This window comes from Protopterus annectens, chromosome 1.part1 (assembly GCF_019279795.1).
Source record: "Protopterus annectens isolate FY-2018-M chromosome 1.part1, PAN1.0, whole genome shotgun sequence".
Classification (NCBI taxonomy): Eukaryota; Metazoa; Chordata; order Ceratodontiformes; family Protopteridae; genus Protopterus; species Protopterus annectens.
Genome location: NC_056726.1, coordinates 805,345,494 through 805,373,386, shown reverse-complemented (window position 1 = coordinate 805,373,386; position 27,893 = coordinate 805,345,494). Strand labels below are relative to the sequence as shown.

General features: G+C 41.2%; 1 protein-coding gene across 1 annotated transcript in view; it reads left to right on the top strand.

The window, feature by feature from the left end:
- LIG1 (DNA ligase 1) overlaps positions 1–27,893 on the top strand; it is a gene marked incomplete in the record, with an annotated part of 1,422,011 nt that overhangs the window by 1,269,886 nt on the left and 124,232 nt on the right. The window contains 1 exon segment of the mRNA XM_044078332.1: positions 8,320–8,373. Within this exon segment, the coding sequence (XP_043934267.1) occupies positions 8,320–8,373 (54 nt within the window).

Genomic DNA, 27,893 nt, shown 5'->3' with positions numbered 1-27,893 from the left:
ACTGAGGAGTATGTCTCGGGAACTCGCATGGCCTCTACCCCTGGTCCCTTTACTGCTGACACAGAACAACTTCAAAACCCTGCACCCGAACCTGAAAACACTGCAGCTAGCTGCTTGGAACATTGCATAAGACAAAATAACCCAGATTTATCTCAAAGGGTTAAAGACATTATCTTGGAAGCTCGCAGACCCTCAACAAGAAAAACTTACTCAGCGAAATGGAAAAGATATCTCATTTGGAGTGCAGCAAAAGGGCAAAATGTAGCACTGGTAAACATAGCTAACATCCTGGAATACTTAGCAGAGCTTTTCCACAATGGCCTGTCTTACTCTTCCATTAAGATTCATGCGTCAGCTATTTCAGCAGAATACAACATGGATCCTCCAGTCTTCTCTCATCCTCTACTCAGGCAGCTTTTGAGAGGAATTAAAAATGTAAAATCACCAAGGAAGCCACCATTGCCTACATGGGACTTGAACTTTGTGCTAGAAAAGTTGACACTTCCCCCTTTTGAACCAGCAGCAACAGCAGAATTACAGTACTTATCATGGAAAACTGCTTTCCTGCTTGCAATCACTTCAGCAAGAAGGGTTTCTGAATTACAGGCATTAATGGCAGTGCAACTCTTCCTTATCTTCCATCAGGATAGAGTGTCCATGAGAACTAATCCTACCTTTATGCCAAAGGTGGTCTCCAGGGTATCTTTAAACCAAGCAATCCACCTACCTACATTCTTCCCCAACCCACAGAACAGGGGAGAAAGACTGCTGCATACCTTGGATGTGCATAGGCAATTGCACTACTACCTGGACAGAACCAAGAACAATAGAAAAACTGACCAGCTTCTGGTAGCATATGCCACAGGAATGGAAGGAAAAGCAATTTCAAAACAGACAATCTCAAAATGGATAGGAAATTGCATTAGATTTTGTTATTCTTATCATGGAAAGGCAACTCCAGAAAATATCAGACCTCACTCCACAAGGGCTACAGCCACTACTACAGCTTTTTTACGAGGAGTGGCTACAAAAGACATTTTAGAGGCTGCTACTTGGGGCTCCGTGCATACATTTGCCAAGCATTATAATCTACCCTTATACTCCAGATCCCGAGCAGGTTTTGCCACTGCTGTTTTGCAAGGGATCTTATCTACACCATAATCTTGTTAGTACCTCCTCCCCCAGTTTGGCTATGGTATTCTACTCATTTGTTAGGACTGCAGATGCATCCTTGAAGGACATAGTACAGTTTTGTACCTACCATAAATGTAGATGTCCGAGAGGTATGCATCTGCAGTCAGGATTACCCACCCTCCTTCCCCTCTGTGGTACTCCTAGGGTATTTGCCCATCTTGTAGCTAGCTGGGGGAATCTATTATGGTGTATTTGTTTGTATATATGTATATACATGTTTATTTCTATTTGCTCTCTGTTTGGAAACATTTGCATTTATCCAAATTTAGCCTTCCCAGAGGGCATCTGGCATCTGGGGCAAGAAACACTGAGGAAAATGGCGTCGGCTGATGCCTTTATACCCGAAGAACTGCAGCTATGACGTCGGGTGAAGTGCGACACCAGCCGAGGCCAGACCCAGACTTTGGAATCCGGCCGACCGAAGGGCTGCCTGAGGCCAGGACAACCCATTTGTTAGGACTGCAGATGCATACCTCTCGGACATCTACATTTATGGTAGGTACAAAACTGTACTTTTCCCACCTTATAGCTTCTTTCTTTAGGTAGATATACGTTGCTAATGGTTGCTTTTAGCCAACAGAACCACTTTACCATATTTACTGGGGCCTCTGACTGGTTAGGGCAAGAAAAACTGATGTAATGGCATAGACTGCCTTCCGTTATCGCACTGTCGACCTGACGTCAGACAGTAAGTAACAGCAGCCAATGCAGAAAAACATTTGATTCTGGTATTCGGGCCGGCTGAGGGCTACCACAGCAGGGATAACCCACAGGTGATGACTGCAAACAGTGAATACACTCGAACATCTACATTTATGGTAAATGTACACAACTGTACTGTCTTACTTGCGATATTCTCCATGGATACTGGAACCCACTGTGGATCTCATGTTTCACCCATTCAGAATTCAGCACCCCAATCTCCATGCCCTCAGGGTAACTGCACGATTTCTTAGCTTCCAGTAATAGTTAGATAGTCCAGGCTTTCTTCCCCAGTTCACAATATTATCTTCGCCTCCCAGAAAGCTTCTACCAAGAAAGTCTACAGAAGCAAATGGAAAAGATTTTCTATTTTGGCCTCTATCCAAAATATTGACCCCCTTTTCATCACTAACTTCATCCATTCTTTTTCTAACAACTCTTTTCAACAAAGGAGCTAGTTTTTCCTACAATTAAACATCAGTTGGTAGCGATTTCAAATTTCCATTCTGGAAGTGAATCTCTGGCTTCATTCAGATTGTGTAGGACCTTCATGAAAGGCATTTTCCTCCTCAGACTCCCAATAAAGGATCCTTCCCATCCTTAGGACCTTACAATGGTCCTTCAGTTGTAGCTCAAAAACCTTTTGAATTGGCAAACAAATATGATCTGAAATCTTCTTAGTAACTATTACTTCAGCAAAAAGAATTTCTGAGCTCCAGACTCTATCAGCAAAGCCTCCTTATATTATTTTCCATAAAGACAGGGTATCTCTGCGCACTAATCCTTCCTTTCTTCCTAAGGTAGCATCTGAACATAGCATCAACCAGTACATACAATTACCAGTCTTCTTTCTGATTTTTACAAATAAGGGGGAATGCATGCTTCATCTCCTTGATGTGCACAGACAACTATGTTTTTTATCTTCACAGAGCAAAACAGTTCAGGAAGTCTGATCAACTCTTTGTTGTTGTTTGTCTTTCGGCTTTTCCCGGTTAGGGGTCGCCACAGCGGAATTCCAGTCCGCTAATGATTGGCAGTAGATTTTTACGGTGCCAAGTTGCCAGCTTGACGCCCACCCTTCAACGAAGGCACCCCCATTCACGCATGCCTTTCGGAACGCCACTCGACCGTGGGGAGGACATGCAGACTCCACAGTGAAGGCACTCCCCACACTCCAGCCGAGAATCGAATGGGAGAACCTCTTGCTGTGAGGCAACAACGGGGGTACTACTGCACCACCGCGGATCTGCATCTTCCCCAAATTGCTTGGGTCAGCATTATCTAAAGTTACTCTAGCTTAGCTGAGTGAATTACTAATTGAATTTCATTGGTGTATTCTCAGAAAGGACAAAAACTAGCACAACCTCCTTGAGCCCATTCTACTCTGTCCATGGCTACTTTATCTGCCTTTTGGTCGATGACTTCCATTGATGACATTTGTGCTGCAGCTGTTTGGTCAAATTCTCATACCTTTGTTACACATTACAAATTGGACATCATTTCCAGAAGCAGTGCTTCTGGTTTGGCAGTGCTCCGGCAGGTTCTTCCATGACTCTGGCCCATTGGTGAGGAAGAATGAAAAGGACAACATCAGATTTATTGGTTATGCACTCACCACAACTTGGCATCTGTGTTGTCCATTTTCATTCTTCCTCACCTTCCCTGTCATCCTCTCCCCATCCTTGTCACTCCTGGAAGAACCTGTTAGACTGTGTTGGAATTGTTCAGCTCCTGGTTTGAGCCCACTCTTTCTTCTGTCTATGTCTATCTCTGCTATGAAAAGGGGAGATTAGGCAACAAACTCAATCTGAGGTATTTGTGATGGAACAGAGCATCATGGGTACAGGGAGGAGTTCAAGAGCTGGATCTGAAGTCTATAGAATTTAGCAGAGTTGGATCCAAAGATCAGATCCAAAGCCATTGGTGAGAAAGAATGAGAATGGGCAACACAGATGCCAAGCTATGGTGAGTACATAACTATTAATTTTATATAGTGTACAACTTTTTTACCAAAGTAAAGTACTCGTGTATTCAAATAAACCTGCTAAAAAATGACCGTACATGATGATGACCGCCTTAGTAAATCAGTTTTTAAGAGGTTTAATCTAAGCTAGCTTTCTTCTTTGTAATGAATTAAGAGCGTTTATCACAGGAGTACCATATTAAAAGCTGAGATCTTGTCATTGACACATAGAATTAAACAGTAGGCACAAGGTCACGTCCCTGTGTTTTATGTGTGACTGTGAAGGTTAAATCTCTCATTCTTTATTATGAAACATTTTTATTTAAGTATAGACATGCTTATAAATGGATTGGCTGTTGAAATATTGCACATAACCTTATGAGTTGAAGACAGTGATTACATGCATGTTTAAGTAGCCCAACTGTGTGGTCATGTTATATACAGAAATGCATAATTTAGGTACAGTTGTATTTATATTTAAATAATTATTTTCAAATGTACAAAAAACAGTTGCACTATTATAAACTGCAGCCTGAATGAAACAAAGTTTCCATTTTTTTTTTACATTTAACAAGTTCAGCAAATTAAATGTTGCGGTTAAATTAGCTGTCCAGAAAGTTACATTTATCAGATTATCGTTTTTTTTTTTCCCCAGCAAAATCTGCATAGGCAGTTCCAAGGTTAATTGGTTCAGGATTGAAGAACCACATAACTTTTTTTTATTTTGTATAGTCAGCAGGTAGTAAAGTCATGTTAATGTAACACCACAATTTACAAAGGTTAGCATTTCTTGTAGAATGCCTCTTTTTGATGAAGAGTAAGAGGCGCATTCAACATTGTTTTAACAGGCTAGACAGTAGTGTTGCACATTGTGTTTAGATATTTTTACTTCATTGTAATACACAAAAATGTTCCCATCGAGTATGGTATACTACTATATTTTTTAATGGTTTTTCAAGATATGTATATAATTTGTGCTGTCACCATCTGTTTTGTTGACAAAGCATTACTCTGCCAGTTGTGAAGATATGTATGCAAATGTTAAGTCAACAACAGTATGGGGTAGCCCAGAGAGATGACCATTTTCGGATCTTTACTTCAGACTCTGCCAAGCCTTATAACGTAAGGGATAAAGCCCTAACTATGACCCAGAAGACCAAAGTTCGACTAGCAGCTCAGATATCTGCTGCATCTGGCAGGGGGAGGAGAGGAATGAAGAGAATTAGCCTGCTTGCCTTTCTTCAGATGGAAGGGAGAGGGGCGTGTGCTTGGGGAACACTGTCTATGGTAGAATCTCCTTTTCAGTCTGGGTATCACATGAATGTGCTTATCTGCAGAGCATGGCTTGGCAATTTGATCATGCCACACGAAGAGGATTGGACACGCATCTCACAAGCAAAGTACCTGACATCCTTTTCATAGGTTCATAGATTGGTACTAAGCTAAATGCCCTTGTGAGCCATTTTAAGCCTAGCCAATTATCCCGTGTGAGACTCAAACCCTGCACCTTGTGTTTGTAAGGTAAATACCTTAACCATTAGGCCACCCTCCCACCCTTTTGTTGGGTATTTTAGATGCTGATAAGCAGTGGGATGGCAAGGGTTAAGCAGGAAACCCCATTCCTCTGCAAGGATGTCAATCCCATTCCTGCTTTGCCATATTCTCTCTGCTAGGTCCCAGAGGAAGAAATAGATCATTTGGGGGTGGCTAAAAAGGTGAGCTTATGGAGAGCATAAAAAAGGAGAAAAAATACAAAAGCAGTTGGACTCCTTCTCTGGACTTGCTGATTACTTGAAGAAACAGTATCCTCCATACTAAAAATATGATGCAGATTTAGGAAAAACAAACTTTTTTATGCTTTACATGCAAATTGCTGCACATTGTTCTCTAAATTATATGGATATTCATGAAGAAGATCCAGCAACCTTTATGCATTGTTTGCCTTTGTACCTGCTGGCAGTTAAGCTCCCTCCTATCATTATTAATCTCATTCATTTCCTGTATTGCGTATCTGTAGCACAAAGTAAGAGACGACTTTACAAGCCATCACACCAGCAGCTTGGAGAATATTTCCCTGGCCTGAATCTACTGGTACAAGCAATTAGTGCTTTTCTAATGGCCCTAGCCCTACCCCTGGATGATTGACATGAGCACTCACTGCAAGGGCCCACCACATCATTTTAATACATCTGCATGCTTCCACGCATGTTAATGAGGCCTGTGGTCAGTAGTGCGATAAAACCAAGTCCATGTCCTCTAGAAAAATGCCACTGCATTGCCTGTATGCTGGTGGCGAATTGGCAGACAGGGACCACACCAGCCTCTCAAATTAGTAACTTTTTCAGCCATCTTCCTGGTACTACTAGGAATGTTCCCAGCCATTAACTACTCTAAAGGGGCTCCTAAAACTAAACTAAAATCACCATATCACTCTTCTTTGAGAGAGCCTTATGCTGTGGATGCCTTCAATTATTCTTGTTTTTTGACCATCTTTCCATCTCCATTCATATGGATAACTCAAGTGTGGTAAGTTTGTAATCTTCTATCCTTGTTTGTCTGTTTGCATGCTTACATTCTGTTGAAGTAGACTTGAGAGGAATATCTCTGGATTGCATCCATCTGCATGAGCCAAGTAACACCTTAATGTATGCAGTTGAGAGGGGCTTGCATCCTCTCAAGTGTAAGAGCTAAAGACTGAGGAGATTGTGATAAGAAGTTCCTTAAGAAGGAATCCCTAGATGTTATGCACTGCAGGGGGGGGGCTGTTTTGAATGTCACCTAGTACTGTGTGAGTACTTGCATATAAGCTATTTGTGTTAGTAGTTTGACACTAGATAGTTGTGATCATATCATTCAGGTAGCCTGCCTCCCAGCTGGTGTTACGCATGAATTTGAAAAAAAAATTAAAAGAGGGTGTGCTTCTGACCCTGCAAGCTTCTAAGTTTCCATGGGGTTCCAGCATTTTGCTAATGGTGATGCATGCTATCTAGAGACTGTCTCTAAAAGATAACATTTAAAAATCATAAAATTTTACTAATGTATACGCTTTTAATAATAGGGCTAAAGCTTCTTTAGGCAATAGTTTATATATTTTGGGAATAACACTATCAATTCGAGGAGCTTTATTTAACTTAAATCTATAAATGTGAGATTTAAGTTCAGACAGTGAAATCTGTTTATCTATTAATTTTGTTTAATCTTCTATTCATTTATTCTTAATATGTTTTTTAAAGAAGGATTTTGTTATATTTTGGGATTCTGCTTCTGAATTGTGTGAATGAATTGAGTTTAAGTATTATCCTTCTAGATCCAAAACCCTTTTCTTTGTACCTAGAATATAAACTTCTTTTATCTGATTAGATTTAATAATCTTCTTTGTTCTATTTGCTATTTTTCGCTGATTTCTAGGATTCCTAGAATAAGAACTCAATTTAATCTTCTCTAAATTGACCATAGTTTTATGATGTAGTGTCTCTAAACATTTTTGTTCACCTCAAGTTCTTTTATTAAATTCTTACCTTTTTTGAATATCTAATTTCAGCTTGTCAGTCTTCGTTTGTAAATCTAATAATTCTTTTTTCCATTGTTTTATCTTTTTAATGGACCAAGATAAAATTTTGCCATGTAAATATGACTTTAAAGAATCCCATACATGTATCTCTAATATATCCTCAGTTACGGTTATTTTATGTTTATATTGTACTCACAAAATAATTACTATGAACTGGGGAGGGAGACTTCTTCATTTCAACAATTCAAGAATTTAATGTTTCTCAGAATTGTCTAATATCAAGATGAGAACTGATAGAATTACTTTGTATTAAAACTCTTGATAAAAGTTAGAGATACTGAAGAAAATTTGACTGTAACAAGTTATGAAAAAGTAAATGTATCCTGAAAGGCTAAATTTTGTTTAAGTAGACACCTTTGTAAATAGGTTTGTTTTACTTTAATTCATTGTTATGAGTTTTTTTTTTTTTTGCTTTGGCTAAAATTTGTTCGAATTGTACATTTCTGTGTATTTTACCATGAATTGCTGTATTCATTTATTGAAATTAAGTAAATAAATTAAATAAAAATACTTGTGGAAAAAAATATAAATTTATTTGCTGTTTATGCAATGTATAGAGTGACAGTTTTGTTTTATTTTTATTTCACATCCCATGTTACTTTTCTAGTGGAATTTGTTTTATGCTTCTTATCAACACGTGGATATTGGTGTAAAGGAAAAATATTTTAAGAATCACCTAAGTGTTAGTGGTCAGGTTTGGAAACTGCTCATGGTTTCTGTTTTTGTGAAAATCTGACTGAGTGATCTTTGCTGCTGTTTTCTGACTGCATTCGCAAACTTTTTTTTTTTTTTTTTGTTAAATATGATCCATTATTTTGTATGATGAAATCAGATTGTTACAAAGTCTGCAGCTTGCATGAGCTAGTATTTCTCCTTTTATCTCTTACAGATTGGAACAGGATTTAAAGATGAAGAACTGGAGCAGCACCATAATTTTTTCAAAGTAAGTAACTTTATGAAGGCCTACATCTTGGAGAAAAAACATTCGTGCACTCACAAATATGAAAATTATCCATCTTCAAGGAAAAAACAGCCTCATCACCAGGCCTCCTGTACTGAGCTATTTTTGCATCCAGGATTCTCTTTAGTGGGTTTGCTATTAGGTTTATCCTTTTGTTTCTCCATTTTTCTTTTTTTTTTTCCTCAGAAGCTCCTGCTGCAAGAGAAGTATGCATTTTATGTTAGAGCATGTTATGATGTGTGCCACAACAGGAATGCCTGCCTGATGTGTGAGCACACTATTTCTTTTCTTCCTCTTGCACAATCCTGGACAAGTGTGCTGGTCAGTGGGCCATTTTCAGTCATGACCCAGTACACAAGGCAAAAAACTTAAAATGTCAACATACAGTTATAAGAGAGACAATTTACATATTGATTGATAGTTTTGTGAGGTTTGTTACGTAAAAGTTTCCTACGTTCTGTACTTGAACTTAAGCCTTCTTAGTGTTTATATTGCTGTCTGACATCTTATAAACAAAGACCTGCAATTGCATTTTTTATATGCTTCTTAGGAGAGGAGCACAGTGTGAAGTAAATAAAGTGATTCATCTTGGCTATCTTCAGATGTAGGAGGGAGAAGCTTCTGACATGCTCCACTCTCCACAGAGTGGTGGTAGTCAACAGTGCTTAGTGCAAAGTTTTATGGAGGGTCTCACATGCAGATCCAGATTTGTGGTAGATCCCCTTTAACAGGCTGAAGAAATGGAGGACACACAATGGCCACATCCTTCTGGAGTTAAATTCAAGCTTAAGATGAGCTGAAGGACTATGGTGTATACTGTCATCTCCTTGCCTGCGATTAGTAAGCGCTTACGGTTGTGCCCATGCTCCCCTTTGGTAGGCATTAAAGGACCCTGAAGTGTTGAGGCCTGTCTGTCACTTTGGAGAGAACAGTGGCTAGATAAGTTGATGCTTTGTCCAGTGCCCCAGTTAGAGTACCACCCTAGTAGAGTTGAGGACCAACTGAAAAAAAAAGTTTTCCTGCTATAGACTAAGAACTGTCATCTATAATTCATTACACGCACACATGTATGCATGCGTGCACACTACAGACTGCCTTTGAGCTCATTTAAGCAGTCGTAATTTCAACTGTGTCTACTTAAGTGATCACCAGTACTGTGTGCAGTCTTGTAAGAGCCATTCAGGGCTCATTTCACCTAATAGCAGTGGCACCACTGACAGATTGCTACAGCCAAAGTCCTATATCAGAGTCAAACCATTTTGTTTCATCCATAATAAGCTAGGAAACAAAGCTGTCACCATGACGGTCTGTTCATTTTAGTATTCCCAGACAAAAATTATATAAACTACATATTTCACACTGAATGGAAAATTGTATTGCTTTGTTTTTAGAATTTTTTAATTCCTCATTCTGTGTGGTGGTGCACTAAATACTTCCCATCCTAGAATCATCTGCTTACTTTGCAGTTCCTCTCATTTAAGTCATAAGGACAAGTAACACAAATCTTTAACAACCAAAATATTGCTAATGATTTCAGATTAAAATAAAGAATAAACTAATTGCACAAAATTCTTCTAAATACAATCTTACACGTTCTTTGTCTGTACTTTAGTACCACTTGCAAAGCCACGCATTCGTAAATTTACCCTGCCACTCCTGTTTAGTTAACCCACTAAGGAACATCCTGCTACACTGACCATCCAAATCAAACTTTAAGCCTTTCCTTCTACTAGTGTAAACATTTTCCCAGGCATTGTGAAGTACATCTCCTCAAGTAAGGTTGCACTCTTGAAAACCTACATTTGTATAGTTCAGTAACGTCTTACACCAAAGCACTTAACACCATGCATAATCCAACCCAATGCTGTACTTATGCAGTGGGTTGGATTATGCATGGTGGGTTGGACAAGTGCTGTTTTTTTTCTTTGGATGTGACCTGTGGTGCAATTATACATCTCCACACAGGTGGAGATTGAAAAGGCTAGGGTCTTCAATTGCTGGAAAGGCTAAAAAACATTATCTAATAGGATTCCAGTCTATTTGAGCCAGAATAGTGGGATATGGCTTTTAGTATTTCAGTAGTTTACTAAGTAAAGTAATCCAGAAATCTTATTTAGAAACCTTTGGGATATTTCAAGTTGCTCAAGGTGTTTTTAAGGTGCATTCTAAATGGGATATTGTATTAAAGGATTTGTCTAATAAATGAAAGGTATAAAGGGGCCAAAACTATATGGGTCCTAGAGGCAGTGCTTTTGGCATTTAAGATGAACCCAGTAGTGCACACCAGTTGTTTTTTTTTTCTTCAAACAATGTTATTGAACTTAAACAACTTACACATATGACAAAGGCAATCTTACATTTATATAAATGCAAAACGTACAAAATGATATCACTTTAGTTGCAAAGAGTTTACATCACAGACATCATTGAAACAACTGCAGTTGTAAACATTATACGTCACTTATAAACCATCCAGTCAGTCATTTAAGCATTACATAGCTCATTCAAATCCTGCCTCTTAAGCATCATTCCTGCTCTGCATATATTGTTCCCACAATTTTTTTTCCTATGTAGTTTTCTCTTTTCATTTTCTAAAGATCCCAATTCCAGTTTTATCTCTGTCACTGTATTCACTACTTTAGTAATTGCTTTTTTGGCAGCCACTATAATTAGACTTAGCAAAGCTTTACTATGTCTAGGCAATTCAGATTCTGTAGCATAACTCAAAAAAATCATCTCCCCAGTCAGTCCAATCTGATCACCCAGTATCTCTAACAGAGCAGTCTGCAGGGAATCCTAAAAGTCTGCCAGCTCATCACACTTCCCAAAAATGTGTTCCCAGCAAACTCTTTCTTGCCTGTCACACCTCCAGCATTTGCTATCCACCTGATGAAAAATTTTGTGGAGTCTATTTGGCGTATAAAATTATCTGTGTAAACACTTCCAGGCAAAGATCCTAAATCTTCTAGACTTTGCATATTTGGGATATTTACATGTATTCCCCCATTGTTTTTGTGAATCGCTTATCCACTCTCTCTTCCCAAGCCTTTCTAAGCTCCTCTGATTCTTATAATTATCATGCAGTATTTTATATGCTTTACTAATTATTCCTTTTTTAATGGCAGCTTCTGTTCTAGATTCTATTTAAGACTCTACCAGTGCTGGTCTTTCATTTAAGAGCCCCCTATTTCTTTCTCTTTGCCTATACTCTGCCTTCCTTGTCAAGGACTGATATCAATCTTTAACCTGCAGTCCAAATAAATTCTTGACCTCTTCCCATTCTGTTACCTTTCTAGTTATTTACTCCCAATACCTTGGTTCCTTTGCCAGTTTTCTCCAATAAATTCCAGCACCCTCTTGCCTATTATCTGTATCCCTGACCACAGTCAACCCTATTGGCAGAATCTCTCTTCTCCATTCTCGTGCTGGTTTAGTTCTTAGAATACTCCCTGCTATTTTATGAATATAATACTCTGTATGATTTTGGTTGTTTTCCTCAAGAATCTGCATCCAAAATCCCAGTCTCTCCTTATTTCTTGATGTTCCTCCTTGTGTCAGAATCATTCCTTCCCACTTTGAATTATAGCTTTCTGTTTGCACTATGTATAAGAGCCTTACCTGTGTTGCTCTAAAACCCCCCTCAAATTAGGTAATCCTGGTCCACCTTATTCTATTGGAAGAATCAGCTTATCCCATTTGACCCTTGCTGTGTTCCCTTCCCAGATAAAATCCTTCAACTATTTTAATTGCTATCCACAACTTCTCCAGTTGATAAAAGTATAGACCTGTGTATAAAGGGATTAAAACATTTTAATAGCTTGTATCTTGGTATCCATATCCATATAACAAAACTTCCAGTTTCTCAATTTTTATATTATCTTCTGTTTAGTTTCTTCCCACATATCCTTAGCTGCCACTACAGAGTCATTTCTAATCCATACTCCTAAATACTTCATTTTATCATGTTCCCATAAATATGGATATTGTTGGATCAGTTTGTGTGTGGGTACATAATTTACCGCTTATTGCCTTTGTTTTAGCTTCATTAATTTTGTATCCCAAGAAGATATGAAACAGTCTTAAAATGTTCCACAGTCTCCCTTTCTGGTTTTGTCATGTATAAAATAATAGCATCTGCAAATAGAGACAGTTTTTCCTGACTTCCATACTAATTATATCCCTGGATTTCTGAGTCTCTTATTTTCTTTGCAAATGGTTCTAAATATAATGCAAGCAACAAAGGGGAAAGTGCACAACCCTGCCTGGTTCCTCTACTCAATCAGAAGTTATCAGAGAGGACCCCCTCTCACTTTAATTTGTGCCTCTTATTCCTCATATATTCTTCTAATTAGCCTTATAATTGTATCAGGGAAAGCAAATGCTTCCATTGCCTTGCTGATGAAGTCCCAGTCTACTCTGCCAGATGCTTTCACTGCATCAAGACCCACCAATAAAAGTGGTACTTTGTTGCATTCTGCTTCCCTCTGGATCATCAATGTTCTGTTAATATTAATGTTCTGTTAATATTGTCAGATATTTATTATGTATTTATTGACGTTTGTTGACCGGGAAAGTCCACTGGGCCAGAAAGTCCCATTTTCAGTGGTGGCCCGGGGAGAAAAGCTCCACAATTACAGAAAAAATGTATCATTTAGCTTATACAATATAAAGTATATTAGATGTAAAAACAAAAATAATTGACCAGTAAAAGCTCCAAAACAATTTTGACATTCTTTACATTTTGGAATAAAACATTAAATTTTGGAGAGGAACATTATAAATTGTGACATAGTTGAAACAATTATTGATATTCATAAGATTTTGTAAACGGTCATTATTAAATAGTAATAGTGTCACTGCTGAGGGAAGAAACATTGTAACATAAGTCTGTCATACACCAGCTAGAGCTTTATAATCAATATGCTATGGACTAAGACATTACAGGAAAAATATTTCATGGAATAGTAATAGATTAAATGGTAAGTAGAGGGGACATGGAGACTTTTAAAAGGACAGTGGATCACAAAGTAAGAGCAAAAAGGACATTGTAAGGGTATATGTAGCAAGTAATAAGGAGGTTTACTCATTTTAGTACAGGAGCAGTCTTGGTTATTGAGGTATAGTTCTTTCAGAGCTTTTTTGAAAGTTACTATAGAGTCAAGTTGAATAATAGAGTGAGGGAGGGCATTCCACTGTTTAGCAACTGCATATGAATAAAGGCATTGTCCGGCTCTTTTGTTAGTTTTGGTTACCATTAGGAGGTGTTTTTTGTAAGATCTAAGGTTATGATTTGGAGTATAAGTTTGTACTATTGTTTGAAGGGATGGAGAGTATTTAGGGTTGTTGAGTAGTTTGTGGGTAAGCATAAGCTGAGTAAATAGAAGGTAATGGGGGAAGTCAAGCCAGTTTATATATTTAACGGCCAAGCAGTGGTGTGTGTGAGTTGGCATATTTGAGACAAACTTAGCTATCTTATAGTAACGTGATTGTAGTTTGCAAGAGATTTGTGTAGGTTGGTAGAAAGGGGGCTACCATACAATAAAGAAGGGAGAAGCAGACTATTAGCTAGCGTTAGTTTGGTGGCTTTGTCCAGATAGAGTTTGCGCCTATAAAGTTTACCAAGTTTAAAATGTTTTTTTTTTTTTTTTTTTTTTTTTTTTTTTTTTTTTTTTTTATAGTGCGAAGTATGTGATTTTCAAACGTAAGTTTGTCATCAATAGTGATGCCAAGTAATTTAGCATTCTTCAAAATTTCAAGTTCAGTATTGTTTTGTGAGAACATTTTAAAGTCTAGAAGGTGGTTGGATGAGAAGAGTAACAGTTTTGTTTTTTGGGGGTTCAGCAACAATTGGGCCTCTGTGAGCAAGGATCCAATGGAAGAAAATGAGTGATGTGTTAACATTAGAAGATCAGAGCTGTTATTAGGAGATGTGATCATAGTAGAATCGTCTGCATATTTTATAACTGTACTGTGTGGGGATGCTTTATAGAGATTGTTAATTGATGTATTAAAGAGCAAGGGCCCAAGGATAGATCCTTGGGGAACTCCTGTTTTGTTATGTAGTTTTTGTAGATTGTTTGCTTTGCCACCTGACAGATGGTTTTCTGTTATTAAGATAACTATAGAACCAGATTAAGGTGTGTGGGGAGAGCAGTTCATGGTCTCAAGTTGTAGATGTAGTTTAGAGTGGGACACTATCAAAAGCCTTTGATAGGTGGGGTAATATAACTGATGCAAGTAGGCCAGTACCAAGAGCTTTGTTTACAGTGTTGGTGAATGAAAGTAAGGCTGTATTTGTGCTGTGTGCAGGACTAAAGCCATGTTGGGTGGGTGAAAGTAAGTTATCTGCAAGATATTTTAGTAGTTGTGAATGGATACATTTTTCAAGTATTTTAGAGAGCGGAGAAAGTAGAGAGATGGGCCTGTAGTTAGATAGGTCACTGTTGTTACCACCTTTGTGCAGAGGAGTAATAATGTAGTTTTTCCAGAGTTGTGGGATGTATGACTCCATGATAGATTGATTAATCAGAATGCTTATAGGGAGAGCTATAGAGTCTGCTGCAATTTTAGGTATTCTGCTGGGAGGCCATCCAAGGAAGGGGAGCATGGTTTTAATTTTGATAGTAGTCTATGCACTAAAGAGGTGGGAATTAATTGAATATTAAAGGAGGAAATGGGAGAGGTATTATTTGAGTTGCAATTATGGGTGTGGGGGAGTTTGGGTTAGAGTGATGGTGGGAGAAGTTATTGTCACTATTTATGTTGGTTGCTGTACTAGTATTTGAAGAGAAATCACCATGTGCAGACATTACATCATACTGCCTGTTCCACATATTTAACCTATCTTACCTAATATTCTAAAAAAGGCTGTTATTTTCTGTGTGTAACCCAGACTAACTTCTGACCTGTTTCCCCACTTCTTGCACAAATGTTATTTTATAGGGTTTGCTGTCCATTCAAAAATAGTGTCCTGCCAGAATTTGGGAAGAAACATCATGATAGCCCTCCGAACCGTCACAGACCATATTCTTAGTATGGATAAGGTTAATCTCTTTAAGACTTACATTATTTGGCCTCTGTAAGGCATGCAACTTAGTCAGCCATAAGATGTCCTCCTGTTCATATGCTGCTGTATCCATTACATGAGGGAGTCTGCCTCTGGTTGACTCGTACGTCCATCTGTTTTACAGAAAATAAATGCTACTGCGAAGGTAAGTGCGACTGCCCGCATCACTTGGTGTACATCGGCCATAAATGGACATCGAGTATAAAGTGGACGTCAGCATGCACCTACCTTAGACCTTTGCTGCTGCCTGTTTGACTGCTAGAGCCAGTCATTGTTCACTTGGAAAAGTGACCTCGTGCTTGTCCGTGTTCAGACAAGTATCCCATAGGGGTTTTTGTTACTTTCTTACTACTGTGTTGTGGGTTAATGTCAGGTAGAAGGGCAAGTGTCAGTGTGGAAGGCAAATTCCACATAAAGACTCACACGAGCTCTGTTTATTCTGTCTAGGCCCAGACCACGGCCATACCACTTGTACGGCCTTTGTACCTAAAACCCTTAGGAGCCAACTCGCCACTCTTAAACTATACCTGAAGAATCAGCATCTGAAATGCCTAATTAGAGACATGGACTCAACGTCAGGAACTTCTGAGGAGCCGCCGACAAAAAAGGCCAGGAAGCCTCAGTCTGAAACTACAACTGTGACCTCTCTTCCGACCATACCTCTTGAGGCCGATGAAGGCATGGAGACCAAGTCGGAATCTGCAGATCTTCTGCTAGATTGGGTACCTGGGGGGAAGCCGTTAAGGAGGCTGCCAGCACGTCTCAGAGGGAGTCACAAACATCTGGCACAGGCTATGGGGGGGGGGGGGGCACGGCTAATTATCTCCAAAAGCTGTGTGGGGTTTCCCAAATCATCTGAGAAGACATTCTTTTGGATGTCGTAGAGTGTTTTCTGACATCTCGTCGTCCTACTTTTCATCGCATCTTACACACCTCTTCATCGGAGGGCCCTAAAAAGAAAAAACAAAAGACTAAACATACTTTTCCTTCCCAACAGATCATGTCATCGGTTCAAGTTCCGGACAGGCAGGCCTTTACCCAAGGCCTGTTTAACGTCTTCATGGCCTTATGCCCGACATCTGCACCTATCCAGGTTTCTTCAGCTTCCACACCTAGAAGTAGGCCGTTGGCTAATATCTCCTCTGAGTAGTAGGAATCTTCAGGGGATGAGTCCCTTACCTACATCTCTCAAACTGCCTCCCCTCTGGGGTATGCTTCTCCAGAGGAGGAGTCAAATGGAACTGATACCTCTGGGGGATGAGATCACCTTTGGAGAGACAATTGTCCAAACGAGGGACTTTTTTAAATGGGGCTGCATTCGAGTACCTGAGACCCAAAAGAGGTATTATAACCTCTTGCAAATGGAGTCCCCTAGCCTGTCTCCTGTTCCCCGTATCCATCCTGCATTTTTGGATACATTCCTGGCTGCATCGAAAGCCCCAGATTCCCAAACCCCTTCACCAAAGCGCCCTGACAGATTTTATAAAGTTGCTGAAGATGCCAAATTTCTCTTCGTGACCCCTTCTGCAGATCCATCAACTTTTTTTTTGCTGCAGATAAAACATCAAAACTCCTTCACTCCTCTTCCTTGTTCCCATCTGATAAGGAAAGCAGAATCATGGAAAGATTGGGCAAAAAATATCTATACCTCTGCCATCTTAGATGTGAGAGCCATAAACTGTCAGACTCATATGGCCAGATATTCCTTGGCCCTACTGACTGATGCAATTAAACTATTTGGAGAGTTACCGGATTCTCCCAGTAAGCCCAACATTACTAGCCTGTTAAATTCCTGAAGCCAAGTTACCAGACACTCTTACAGAGTGTAGTTATGACACAGTTTTGGTTTCAGCAAGGGCAGCTGCTTCAGGGCCAGTCATCAGGAGATATTCCTGGCTCAGGCTACAGCCTTTGCCAGATGATATCAAAACAAAACTAATGAATGCACCCTTGGATAACAAGGCCTTGTTTGGTTCTCCTGCATTAGAGCTCTTTAAGGCCCTTCAGTCGAAGGGCAAAGAGCTTCAGTACCTCGGGCACATTTTTGTGCCCCCTGTTCTCCATTTCCAGAGGAACTACCCGGCCAGAACAACCTTTGTGAGAAGGCCTTCTAAACACATGCCCTCCAAAGGGAAAAAAAGATTCCAGGAAAAGGACCTCTTCCAGGACTTCCCCCTCTACACCAGCTCAAAAGCAGCCCTTTCAGCCCAAACCTGGTAGTCACTACCAGGCCTTAAGCCCAGCTACACCCCTCTCCCTGCATCTTTTCCTGTTTCTTCCTGCTTGGAAACGGATTACCCAAGACACTTGGGTTCTTGCAGTCATAAAACAAGAGGTTATTTCATGGCATGGAAGTCCAGAGCAACCTTCAAAGGCATTCCTCAACCCTCCTCAAGACCAAATGGCTTCCTTTCCATCAGTCCTGCAGGCCCTCCTTTCTCAAGACACTATTCAAGACGTACCCCAAATTTTAAGAGTGAAAGGATTTTACTCCAGAATGTTCCTGGTTCCCAGGAAAGAAGGCCCCTGGAGACCTATCTTGGATGGGTCCCATCTGAATACCTTTCTCAAGGTCCCCTCCTTTCAGATGCTGACTCTCCCTACTCTCCTTCCCCTGATTCTCCCTCACGCATACATGGTGTCCTTTGATGTAAAGGATGCCTACCTGCATATCCCAATTCACCCACCTTCAGGAAATTCCTTCGCTTTTCCGTGGGTTCTGCACACTTTCAGTTCTGTGCTTTGCCACTTTGTCTCTCTACGGCCCCCATGGTGTTCACAAAGTGTTTAGCCCCACTCATTGCCTTTGCCACAACACAGGACATACAACTCTTTCCTTATCTGGATGATATCCTGATACAGGCATCGTCCTCACAGTTGGTTCAACAGCCTTTAGACTGTACTATGTCCCTACTGAGAGGCCTGGGGTTTACCATAAACCTTCAAAAATCTTTTCTGACTTCCTCCCAGGACAATATGTTCCTAGGATGCAGGATTCTCACAGGTCAAATGATTAGCCTGTCTTCCTCCAGACAAGATTCAGACCCTCCCCTCTTATTTCTAGGGAATTATTTCTCTCCAAGCCCTGTCAGCCAGAGAGTTTCTAAGGCTTCTGGGATTCATGACCTCCACCATTCCCATGGTACACTTAGGCTACATATGAGAAAATTTCAATGGCTCTTGAGGACAGTCTGGAAACAACACCTGCACCCTCTGGAGTTTATGGTACCCTTCTTACCCTGCCTATCCAGGAACTAAAGTGGTGGATTACTCAGATTGCAGAAAACCCGAGTTTCTCCCTGCAACCTCCTCCCCCAACCAGGATCTGAACACAGATGCCTCGGACTCTGGCTGGGGGCAACTCTAGGAGACTGGAGAGTGAGGGGACACTTGGACCCACTCCCAGCACAGGGAACACATCAACATCTAGGAAATGAGAGCCTTGATCTTTGCACTTCAAATCTTCAAGGCTCAAATCCTTCCAGGATTGCTGAGATAGTACACAGACACCACAATGGTGCTGTGGTATGTCAGCAAGCAAGGGGGGACATAGTCCTACATCGTATGTAGATTGGCTTTGCAGGAGTAGGAGATTGCAAAACAGAGACAAGTATCCCTCCTAGCCATCTACATCCCTTCAGCTGAGAATGTGATGGCTGATTCTCTAAGCAGGTCCATGACTCATTCCCATGAATGGATGTTAAACAGGGATGTGTTCCTGGACCTGGTCCATCGGTGCAGTGTACCTCAGGAAGACTTGTTTGCCTCCCCCATGAACAGACAACTCCCAACTTACTGCACTAGAATATTCACCCAGGGGCATGGAAGGTGAATGCTTTTTCCTTCCTGTGGAAGGGGATGTTCGCTTATGCATTCCCCCCTTCCCTCTTATTCAAAAAGTTCTACTGAAAATTCAGAGAGAACAACCTCACATTTTGTTAGTGACCCCCTTTTGCCCAAGGCAGCACTGGTTCCCACTTCTACATCATCTAGCCAAGGGCAGTCACCGCAAGTTGCCCCTCAGGATGGACCTATTCACACAGGAGAAGGGAACTGTCATACACCCTCAAATATCCACCCTGAATCTTAGCTGTGGGTGATAGGGCATTGATTCCCTTTAAACACCTTTATACTGAGGATGTGCTTCAGGTTCTGCAGGAGGTCAGAAAACCCAGTACCAGAAAAATCCTATCTATCTAACTGGAAAAGATTTTCCGTTTGGTGTCTAAAACAAGACTTTCAACCACTGTCTGTAGATCCTCCAGTGGTTACCTGTGTGAATTGATGAGCACTGGCTTGTCCTATTCTTCCATCAAGGCATATCTTTCTGCCATCTCAGCATGTTTACCTCTGTCCCCTCCTTTGGCTTCCAGGCTGGAAGTTGAGCTTTTTCTGAAAGGAGATACTGCACATTAACCCCCCCCCCCCAAGGAAGCCTATTCCCCCTCCTTGGATCTTAATTTCTCATGTTGGAAAAGCTTACCTTGCCTCCCTTTGAACCGAACCAGATAAGGACTGCACTCTTCAACACTGCACATGGAAAACTATTCTATTTGTGGCTATTACTTCAGCCAGGAGGGTCTCTGAACAGCAAGCCCTCATGGCGTCTCCACCCTTCAGTTTTCCACAAGGACAGGGTTTCCCTATGTACTAGCCCATCCTTCATGCCCATGGTGGTTAATGAACTTTCCCTAAATCAGGCCATCAATCTGCCTCTCTTTTTCCCTTCACCACAGTCTTCCAGGGAAAGGATCCTTCACTCCTTGCATGTACATAGACAACTCAGATGCTGTTTGGCAAAAACAAATCCATTCCTAAATCAGATAGGCTCTTTGTTTCCTATCACCCAAGAGCCCTGGGACATCCAGTTTATAAGCAAACTATTTCCTCCTGGATCTCAAAAAATGTTTCCTTTTGCTACACAGCCCATGGTAAAAGGCTCCCCTTTCCAGTAAAGGCACACTTCACTAAGGCTGTGTCCTTCTCTGGGGATTTCTTTAAGGGCTAGGATACAGCTGCCATTTTAGAGGCAGCCACATGGTCATCTGTTCACTTTTACCAAACATTACAAATTAGATGTCATTTCCAGGTCCAGAGCAGGATTTGCCAGGACTGTTCTACATGGCTTTGTGGAAAATCTCTCTTCTCCCTCCCAATCCTTAATAGCATGAACTTTTGCACTCTCCCTTATGTAATGGATACAGCAGCATATGAATAGGATGTAGCATAGTTGTGTAAAATCTTACTGCAACCTTATATTTATATGCTGCTGTATAGTGTCTCACCTGGCCTCCCCTTGACGCTTGCCTGACTCCTGAGTATACACTCCATAGTAGCTGGTGCCTGGCGGCATTCATTTGTGAGGTAGATGTGCGCTGCTGTGCGTTTTATACTCGACATCCATTTATGGCTGATGTACGCTGAGTGATGCGGTCCATCGCAAGTACCTTCACAGTAGCATTTGTCTTTTGTAAAATGGATGTACAAGTCAACTGGAGGCAGACTTCCTCATGTAACGGATACAGCATCATACAGAAGAGGACATCTACGGCTATGGTAAGATTTTGCACAACTATGCTTTCCTCTTTACTACTGTTGACAAAGTAGGCTTCAGCCTCTAATGATTACTTTATTTTATTTTTAGATTATTTTCTTCTCCATAGGTCCTTTTTCTTGCAGATTGCCTATTCTGTCTCCCTAGGAGACAGTGCTCTTCCCATTGCTCTTCTGCTTCATTAATAAACTTCCCTCAGATCTTCGCAAACATCAAGTAACCATTTACAAGAGCAACATGGTCATTTACTGTCCCTTCCCCCTCTCCCATCAAGTATTAACTAAAATCGAACATGTAACGTCTTTGTCTGGCTGCTTTACCATCAGACTCTAACTCCAGTAAGACCCAAAACATGGTCTTTGGAACAAAACAAACTCTGCTTATCACCCAATGTTGTTAACATCAGAGACCCTTTAGGGTACCCATTCCAGACCATTTCATATACCTTGCTGAGCAAGCTTAGGCTAAAGTCAAAAAGCAACTTTTCCATTATTTTTTTTAACATAGAGGGAGAAGACCTTTACTTTATCCCACATGACCTGAGTTCAGGAAGCAGTCCAGATGCCAAAGGAGTCATGGGGGGGATTTGACGGTGAGCAGCCAAGCAGTCAGTGCCAGCTTGCCCATTCCAGGGTGGAGGGCGTGGTCTGCTGCAGTACTATCATCCACTGGAGGCCAGGCATTTCAACAATACAGTACAAAGGGCAGGAGACGAGCACTCACTAAGTAGTGAGTTTGCAGTCTGCAGCCATAGTTGGTGTAAGCATGGAAACTCACATCATTGGCCTGTACTATGGGAGTTATACTTGTCCAAATTACCATAGGGCAGTGGGAAGTGTGATGATCAGAAATCCCAGACTCGTCAAGGATGTCTGTCATAAAAGCCTGTATTGTCCCCAGTCAGGGTGCGATTAAGTTGCATGCTAGCCTTAGTCACCTGCCCATTCAGGAGAGGCATCCTGTTGTAGGGGTTAAGCTGGCCCCTGAAATGAAGGGCATAATGGAAGGGATGCAGTTGGCTGGCTGATTATCACAGTGACATAATGAAGAAAAGGATTCATTAGAAAGAGAGAGAGAAATTTTCTAGTCATGGAAGATATTTCTCTTCCTTTTTCTCAGAAGGCTAATGGGCAGCTTAAAGAAGGATATTGCTGCCTTGTCTTGAAAGTGGCCATGCACTAGTGACTGTTTCCTCTCAAAAGATAACATTCCTCCAGGCATCCTCTAATAGAATATGTTTCTTTATCCTGTAGTGAACACCACTGTACAATCTTAATGAACATGTGGTTTGAACTTAGAGCAGTCATGCTTTTTACCGGGATCCTTCCAGTCCATACTTTTCAAACTCAGAGCCTTCCTTTTTCTCACTAACTCAGTGTAATAAATCTTTAGCTCACATACCAGTGGGGATGTTACTGTTAATGATTGTGCAATAAGTTGTACTGTGGTGGCCACTACTTTACTATTATAAGTCCTAAACTTTGAGGGTCACTCTCACAATCCTTCAGAAATGTAGACAACTGCAAAGAGTTAAGTACAAATGTATGTAGCTACTTTCGTAAAGTGTTTTAGTCATTCCATAGTCATTTAATAAACTTTTCTATTTGATGTTTGTTTGCTGGGATAGTCCATCCGAGTGGCTGCCCTTTTTCAGTAGAGGCCTGGGGGAAAAGCTCGACAAATTACAGTTTACTAAACATGCATTATAAGACAAAGACATCAACTTATAAATATATATAATTCAGCTGTTATTTAAACAGAACTACAGTTGCAAGTAAGAAGATCAATACATTTGTTCAGTTTAAGAAATTAACAAGTTATATGAGGATTATTCAGAGTTTTTACAAGGATAGTACTTTTAGTACATGAGTATTTACAAAAACTATATTTACAGGTTTCTTTCCAAGTTTCCTGCTCTTGATTAATTAATTAGAGTTATGTTGTAGTAGAGCATTGACAGTGGTTAGCCAAGGGTTAGGCAGGAGCATAGCCAGGTGTTAGGTGGTTTTTTAGAAGAATTTTGAATTCTGACTGGTTAGTTGTTATGATATGTTGGGGGATAGAGTTCCAGAATTAGAGTGTAGGGAGTCACCATGGTGGTAGTTAGCTTTTGTTACTTGTAGCAGAAATTTGTTTGTGGATCTTAGCTGAATCTTGCTAGTTTGAGGCTGAAGAATGTTGCAGAGTGCTGGGCATTTTTCTGGCTGGTATACTAAGGTTGGGCTGTGGTTAGTTGTGTGAGTTTTAGGAGGTTGGGTAGCTCAAGCCAAATGAGCTGGTGCAAGGCAATACAGTTAAGCGTTTTATATGGGGAGTTGTTAGCAAATTTGGCAATTTTATTGTAGCAGGCTTCTAATTTAGAATGATCTGTTTTTCTTCAGGTTGGTGAAAATGGCAGAAGCGTAAAGGAGAGCATAGACTAGATGTGTCCTTGCAATAGATTGTCTTGTGGAGTCAATGAGATATGATTTAATTCTGTATAAAGAACCTAGTTTAATATAGACTTTTATAGTGAGAGATAGGTGTTTGTCAAATTTCAATTTGCTGTCTATAGTGACACCAAGTAGCTTAGTGTGTATGACTGGTTCTAGTTTAGTGTTATCAGCTGAGTATATTTGGAAGGGAGATTGTAGTCAGGGGTTTTATTGTTTGACAACATCATAAGTTTAGTTTTTTTGGGGGGATTTAGGATTAGCTGGTAGTCTTGAGAGCCATGATTCTACTGCTGTGAAAGGGAGCTGGGTTGTTTTTTGCAGGCTAGTTAGAGAGGGGGCTGTGCAGATGAGTGTAGAGTCATCTGCATACTGTATGATTGTGGCAAGGTTAGTAGCAGTATGTAGTTTATTGGTAAATAGGAGTGGACCTAGGATGGGAGCCCTGTGGTGCTCCTGATGTGACTGGTAGTAGTGGAGAGAGTTCACGTTGCCATTTTACAGCTTGTTGTCTATCTGTTAGGTTGTTGTGGAACAAAGTAAGGGTAGACTTGCTTAGTTTCTGTGATTGGAGTTTGATTAGAAGTATTTGATGAAAGACAGTGTCAAATGCTTTTGACATGTCTAAGAAAATTGAGGAAACTAGTTGATCATTATTTTTGAATTGGTTAATTGTATTAGTAAAGTGTAAAAGGGCTGTGGTAGTACTGTGATGTTGGAAGCTGTGTTGGTGAGAAGGTTATTGGTTAAGCGTTTCACGAGTTAGGAGTGGATGCATTTCTCTAGGACTTTGGATAGGGGTGATAAAATAGAGATTGGTCTGTAGTTAGAGATGTCTGTGCAGTTACCGCCTATGTGAAGATGTATGATATAGGAGATTTTCCACATTTTAGGAACATGCTGTTCTTTTATCAAGCGATTTATCAAGATGGGCACTGGATAGGCTAGGGTGCTATCAGCTATCTTGAGGTATTTGGTGGGCAGGTTGTCCACAGCTAGGGAGGATGGTTTAAGTTTGCTTAGCATCTTTTTTATGGTACTGGTTTGGATGGGATTAAATGAGAAGATATCAGAAGTTGTGTTAGGATCTACAGGGGTAGTTGGGGGGGTGTTACTAGAGGCTTTGGTTAGTTTTAGGATGAAGTGTATGAAATAGGTATTAAACTGGATGGATATACTGTCTCTTGCATTTATATTGGTGGGTGTTGGGGTTGAAGATTGGGCTGGATGCAAAAGTTGATTTATGGTGGTCCAGAATTTCTTAAGGTTGTTTTGGGTTGTAGTATTTTTTTTTGTCATTTTTTACCTTTCTTTGCTCTATTTCTGAGTTGCCAGTAATAGTCTAGGGTGGCCTGCTTTTTGTTTGTTTGGTTTTGAGCCCATATTTTGTCCCTGGATCTAGGAAACTTTTGTTTTCGTGGTTAGCTATTGAGCATAGTTTTATTTTTATTTGAATAGTTCTGGATGGTGCTTGGGTGTTTAGTGTATTTAAGAATATTGTTAAAATTTGATATGGCTGAGTCTAGTGGAAGTGTGTTCAGTGGAGTTCAGTCACTGTTGGGGTGGAGATATGAAAGTTTGAGGAGAGAAGTTTTTTGATGTCCTTCAAGAATGCAACTGCAGTCATAACATATGGGTTGTCCTGCCTCAGGCAGCCATCGGTCGGCCGAATTCCAAAGTCTGGGTCCGGCGTCGGCTGGTGTCGCCTCCTCCCCGACATCACAGCGGCTGGAGTATAAAGGCATCGGCCGACGCCATCTTCTTCAGTCTTTCTTGCCGCTCGGTGCCCGAAGCAGAAGCAGTTCGCAAGTGCCGGTCGGTCAGCTCCTGAGTCATCTAAAAGCTAAGTACCCCGTTGGGGAACATTTATTCTTGCCTCAACCGATGTCAGAACAAATTGAGAAAGTTAATAATTGTTTGTCTTGTGGTAAACAAATACCTCATAAGGACTTCCATTCTCTCTGCCTTCCTTGCCTGGACCCAGACCACGACGTCTCGGCCTGTGCTTGCTTTAATATGCGCACTCTCAGGCGCCGGGCAGAATTCGACGAGAACTTTTTCGGTGAATCTTTTGCATATATCATGCCGTCGGATCTACCGACAACCCAATCTGCTAAAAAACGCAAGGACCGGGACCGACACCCTTGGCCCGCGTCCACTACCGATGCTACTCCTAAACCCTCTGCTAGTGCTCCAGTCCCTTCGGAAGTGGTAAATCCACCGCTCCAGGCCGACGACACAGCGTTAACACGACCCTCGGTCTCGGAGATCTCTCCGGTGCCGGTTGTTGATTTTCCTCCGGAAACCGAAGTTCTGGATCTACCCGACACCATTTCTGTGGACAAGGTTACGCCTGCACGTGGGGCTGCTAGGCCCCCTGTATCCATGTCCATCAAGGCCTTTGCACATGCTAAGGCCGCCAGTCAGGCCAAGGCCCATTCTAAGCCTGCTACCCAGGCCCCTTCATCTGATAAGCAGATCATGTCTCTGGCTGCAGACCTTATTTCCCTTATCAGGGGGACTCAGCCTCATCCGGACAGGGGTTCTCAGCCACCTGCAGAGAAAAGGCCTAGAACAGAGCAGGCGGATGACCTCTCTTCGGATGAAGCCTCTGGGTATTCTGAGCATTCTGATACCCTCGAAGAATCCTTCCAGGCCTACGAGGACTCTGATGCTGAGGAATCGATTCCCTCTGCCTCACCTCCAGAGGATTTCTCTTTTGGTGAAGTCCTGCCTTCCATGAGGGAACATTTTCAATGGCAGGGTCAGGAATTCTCTGACTCCAGGAAAAGGCTTCGTACCTTCCTCAAGCTTCCCCAGCACAGACCTTTGGCTATTCCACCTGTTATGGATGTTTTGTTTTCTCTGACTCCAGTGCTAACCCTGATTCTCTTCCTCCTGCTCCTGTCAAGCCGGACAGATATTATAGGGTCCCTGACACTCACAAGCACCTTTTTAAGGCCCACTCTGTGGATCTAGAAACTATTTCACAGGGCCCCAAGGGAGTGGCTACCTCCTCTGCCAAAAACCCTCTGCCAGCAGACAGAGAAGCAAGGTCCCTGGAGAGATGGGGTAAAAAAGTATATACCTCTACTAACCTAGCCATGAGGTCACTAAACTGCCTTTTCCACATGTTTCAGTACCAAGATTTTCTCCTGGATGATTTACAGAAAAAGTTAGCCTCTCCTGAGCCTATTGATAAAAAGGCATTGCAGGATCATATACATAACACTCAGCAGGTTAATAACCATTTTCTTCAGTGTGGTTATGATGCATTGGAAGCTTCATGTAGGGCAGCTATGACTGGGGCTGTGATACGTAGACATGCTTGGTTAAAGGATCAGTCTTTGCCTGACCATGTTAAAGTAAAGTTACTTGATGCACCTCTGGAAAAACAGAAGCTGTTTGGTGCTAATGCACAAGATGTACTGAAATCCATAGAGGAAAAAACAAAGTCAGTACAGACGGTCAAGGATTTCCTTCAGGTTCAGCCACCCAGATTCAGCAGAAACTGTCCCTCAAAGAATTGGTCCTTCCCCGGCTCAGACAAGTTTCAAAGGGGAAAAAGCAGACGTGCCCGAGGTAGAGGGCAATACAGAGGATCTTACAAGGGCCGCCAATGGCAACCTCCAAATCAAAGAAGTGGCGCAGACAGTTCAGCTGCACCACAAGGACAATCACAATGACTTGACTTTCGTACCGCCTACAAAGGTTCAAAGAGAAGCACCTTTGGGCAGAAAATTATCCTTATTCTCTCAAAACTGGCACATCTTAACCAAGGACATCTGGATTTTGGATTTGATAGACAAAGGTTACAGATTCCACTTCCACACATTACCAATAAGACAAGGCATGCCAAACCTGCCACATCATCAAAGGGCAGAGGCGCTCACTCAAGTTTCCAAGCTGTTAAGCATAAAAGCAATAGAAAGGGTTCCTCCACAGGAGCAAGGCCAGGGATTTTATTCAAGGCTGTTCCTTGTTCCAAGAAAAGAAAACAAATGGAGACCCATACTGGACTTGTCAACTCTAAACACTTTTCTCATGGTGCCAAAGTTCAAAATGCTGATGTTGCAGCAACTCCTTCCCATGCTGGGCAAGGGGTCTTGGCTGGTCACTCTGGACCTCAAGGAGGCATACCTGCATGTCCCAATCAGACAAAGCTGCAGAAGATACCTCAGATTTCTTGCAGGAACAGAGCATTATCAATTCTCAGCATTGCCGTTTGGCTTATCTACTGCGCCCAGAGTGTTCACGAAATGCCTGGCATCAGTAGTGGCACACCGCAGACTGCAGGGGATTCAAATATACCCCATACCTGGACGACTGCCTCATACAAGCAGACAACAAACGAACCTTAAAAGAAAATTTGGACTATGTCATGCATCTACTGCAGGCCTTGGGATACACAGTCAACATTCAAAAGTCAAAACTACTGCCATCCCAGCAG